This window comes from Corvus brachyrhynchos, unplaced genomic scaffold, assembly GCF_000691975.1.
Source record: "Corvus brachyrhynchos isolate BGI_N302 unplaced genomic scaffold, ASM69197v1 scaffold555, whole genome shotgun sequence".
Classification (NCBI taxonomy): domain Eukaryota; kingdom Metazoa; phylum Chordata; class Aves; order Passeriformes; family Corvidae; genus Corvus; species Corvus brachyrhynchos.
In genome coordinates, this window is record NW_008238357.1 from 237,509 (window position 1) to 240,740 (window position 3,232).

Sequence of the window (3,232 nt, forward strand, 5' to 3'; positions counted from 1 at the left end):
TCCCATGGGGTCTCTGGGGGTTGTGCAAAGGGGATGGGCAAGATTCCCAGCAAGCAGCACCCAAATGAATGCCTTTAATAGCCATGAGGGAGCAGAATGTCACTTGAGAGCCTCACTGCGAAGGCTGACGGGAGCTTGACTCTTGGAGCAGCCCAGGAAGAGGCACAAACCACTGACCAGCCTTCCCACTCTGCTGGGAATCCTGTTTGTATTCCTTCTTTCCATTTGGTTTCAGTCCAAACTGGATCCAAAACAGAGGTTTTCAAAAGCATCCAGTAAACTGGGACCTACCAAACTGGCCATGGCCCCCAGCTGCCCAGTGAGAGCGAGACTCCTCCTCACTTCACTCCTACGAGGGGCACAGAGCCTGTTCTCTTGGGAGCCAGGGTCCTGTTCCCTTGGGAGCTGCAGGGCCCCAGGATCTTTATCACGCACCTGACACCCCTGACCTGGCAGATTTAAGGTGCTCAGGCAGAGCCCTCCAGAACCCTGTTGTGGTTCCCCCTGAGTTCCACGCTGGATTGGGTGGATGCTCCCTTCCCCCAAGGATAAAACATTTGGGAATGCAGTGTTTTCCAAGAGGAAGTGCTGCAAGAACCCAAAAACCTCCCAGGAGACCACACAACCACACTCATGCTGACTCACTTCGAAAAAGTCCGTGAGACCTTCTCCGAGTGACAGTAGACAGTGTGGAAAAGCCAGGAGAAGCTGAGGCACAGCACTGCTCCCAGGAAGAACATCCCAAACACCACCTTCTCTTGGAGAGGAGCCATGAAGTACATGTTGGGCCGCAGCATGGTCAGGATCCCGAGGCAGAGGAACAGAACAAAGCCTGCAGGAACACACGGAGCGGGAAGTCAGGGGGACTGTGGGAGAGTTCAGCAGAGCCACGATGAGAAGAGGTCCTGGATGTATCCCAGGGGTGCTCAGTGGCCCACAGTGGGTCCTTGGCTGAGGCCTTTGTTAGTGCAAACGAGCAGGGCTGGGGTCAGGGGAAGAGGCAGGCACAGGGCAAAGAGCTACTGAGCATCCCTGTGTTTCACAGGGTCATGGAATCCCAGACGGGTATGGGTGAGAAGGGACCTTAAAGCTCACCCATTCCCATCCCCTGCCATGGGCAGGGACGCCTTCCACTGTGCCAGGCTGCTCCAAGCCCCGTTCAACCTGGCCTTGAACACTTCCAGGGATCCAGGGGCAGCCCCAGCTGCTCTGGGCACCCTGTGCCAGGGCCTCCGCACCCTCCCAGGGAAGAATTCCTTCCCAATATCCCATCTGACCCTGCCCTCTGGCAGTGGGAAGCCATTCCTCCATCACTGTCCTGTGATTCCCTGCCCTTGTCCAAAGCTTCTCTTCAGCTCTCTTGGAGCCCCTTTAGGCACTGGAAGGGTCTCTAAGTTCTCCCTGAAGTCTTCTCGCCTCCAGGCTAAGTATTCCCAGCATTCCCAGCCTGGCTCCAGAGCAGAAGAGCTCCAGCCCCCAGAGGATCTCTCTGGCCTCCTCCGGACTCATTTCAGAGGAACATCCTCTGAGGCTTCCCTGTTTTGTCCAGGACACATTTCCTCATCCCACTCCTGCAGTGGCTGAGCCCAGCCCTGGTCCCTCTCTCCCAAGGGGCTCCAGGAGCTCCAGGCACTCCATGTCCGATCCTACTGCATGCACAGGATCCACACAGGGAGCCCTGGGCATGGAGAGGACCCAGCAGCGAGCCCGTCCTGACCCTAATGCAGGGTCTGAGCCCCTCCAGCCCCAGAGCTGCCCCTTGCCCCAGTCACCCAGCAGGTGTGTCCAGATGTTGCCCGTCTCGGTGTGTATCCGGAAGATGCTGCGGAAGCAGGCGCGGAAGGAGGGCATGGGCGGCCGGTGCCCGTGCAGAAGGTAATCGTTGTCCTTGAGCCAGTCGGGCAGGACATCGTACGGGATCACGCGCCAGCGCCCCTCCCACACCTGCAACACACCAGGGGATCAGGGCAGCCCAGAGCCCCAAATGCACGGGGAACAGCCCAGCCCTGGGATGCTCCCTGGGGAGAGGAAGTTTGGCTTCTCTGACATGAGGTGCCCTGTGGGACCCTGTGAGCCACCCCCATCCTGCGCTTTGCTCCCCACAGCCCCCCAAGGAGTGATTCCAGGTCCTCCCAGGGACTGATTCCTGCTCGCCCCAGGGAGTGATTCCAGGGAGTCAGGGGCGATTCATACCCTCAGCTTTAACCCTTCCACACCCACAGTCTGTTCCCTGCGGTAATTCCCGTTTGATCAGGGAAGAAGCACAGCAGCCACAGGGACTGCAGGCACCGGGTGACACCCCTGCGGTGCTCCCGGGCCCCACCCAGGCCCGCAGGAACAGCGGGATTGCTCCCAGATCCTCGCCCACCATGGCTGGGCCAGCCCCCATCCCGGCCAGCCCCATCCTACACCGTTCCCGGGAAACGCTGCTGGGAGCAGAGCTGGAGCCAACTGCGGCCGCGTGGAGCTTTATCTGGACACATCCCATCACCCCGAGCCCTGGGACTGGGGAATCTGCTCCAAAATCAGGACCGGGGCATTGCCGCAGGCTCCAGTACCTTGTACACGAACTCTTCCATCTTCTCCATGGCATGGTGAGCCTGCAGGGGCAGGGGCAGCACCCGCACCACCTCCTCCTCCTCCTCGCGGGCCGCCGGGCACGGCGGGTCCTCGGCCTGCGGGAAGAAGAGCCGGGAAGGAGCCGTTCCAGCCCCCAGGAGAGGAATCATCCCTGCTCTTCTGAAAGCACCTGGGGCTTCATCCCTCTGAGGGGACGGGCAGGACCTGCCGGTCACCCTCGTTTATGTGACACGCTGCTGCTTGACCCACCCGGGGCGGGCTAATCCCAGATTTATCCTGTCGAAAGGCGGGATTACCGCCAGGGATTTTCATCCCTACAACCAAGGCTGGAACGGGAAACCCGAGCCGGCCCAGCCGAGCAAAAGCGGCTCCGAGCTGGGAACGCTCTGGGTCGCGGCACAGCTCCAGCTCTGCCCAGACGGAAAAGGGTTCGGGAAGGAGATTCCCAGCCCTGTGGAAATGCTGGGGCACTGGAAACACCCTGGGAACGCCCGGCACAGACACCGCGATCCCGGTGACCCCCGGACTATCCCAGCTCCACGCTTGCTCGGCAGGAGCAGAGTTTGGGGCGGCTCGGAGCAGGGACCGGCCCCAGGAACGACACGGAGCCGTACTCCCCCAGCTATTAATGGGATAACGGGCAGATTCCCGG

The 3,232-nt window shown here is 60.6% G+C and overlaps 1 protein-coding gene across 1 annotated transcript in view; it reads right to left on the reverse strand.

The window, feature by feature from the left end:
- ADIPOR1 (adiponectin receptor 1) overlaps positions 1 to 3,226 on the reverse strand; it is a 6,177-nt gene extending 2,951 nt beyond the window's left edge. The window contains exons 1-3 of the mRNA XM_017735521.1: positions 2,559 to 3,226; positions 1,773 to 1,944; positions 646 to 832 (exon numbers count right to left, since the gene is read on the reverse strand). Coding sequence (XP_017591010.1) covers positions 646 to 832; positions 1,773 to 1,944; positions 2,559 to 2,729 — 530 coding nt within the window. The 5' untranslated portion in view covers positions 2,730 to 3,226. The remainder of the gene's footprint in view (positions 1 to 645; positions 833 to 1,772; positions 1,945 to 2,558) is intronic.
- Between the last annotated feature and the right edge of the window lie 6 nt (positions 3,227 to 3,232).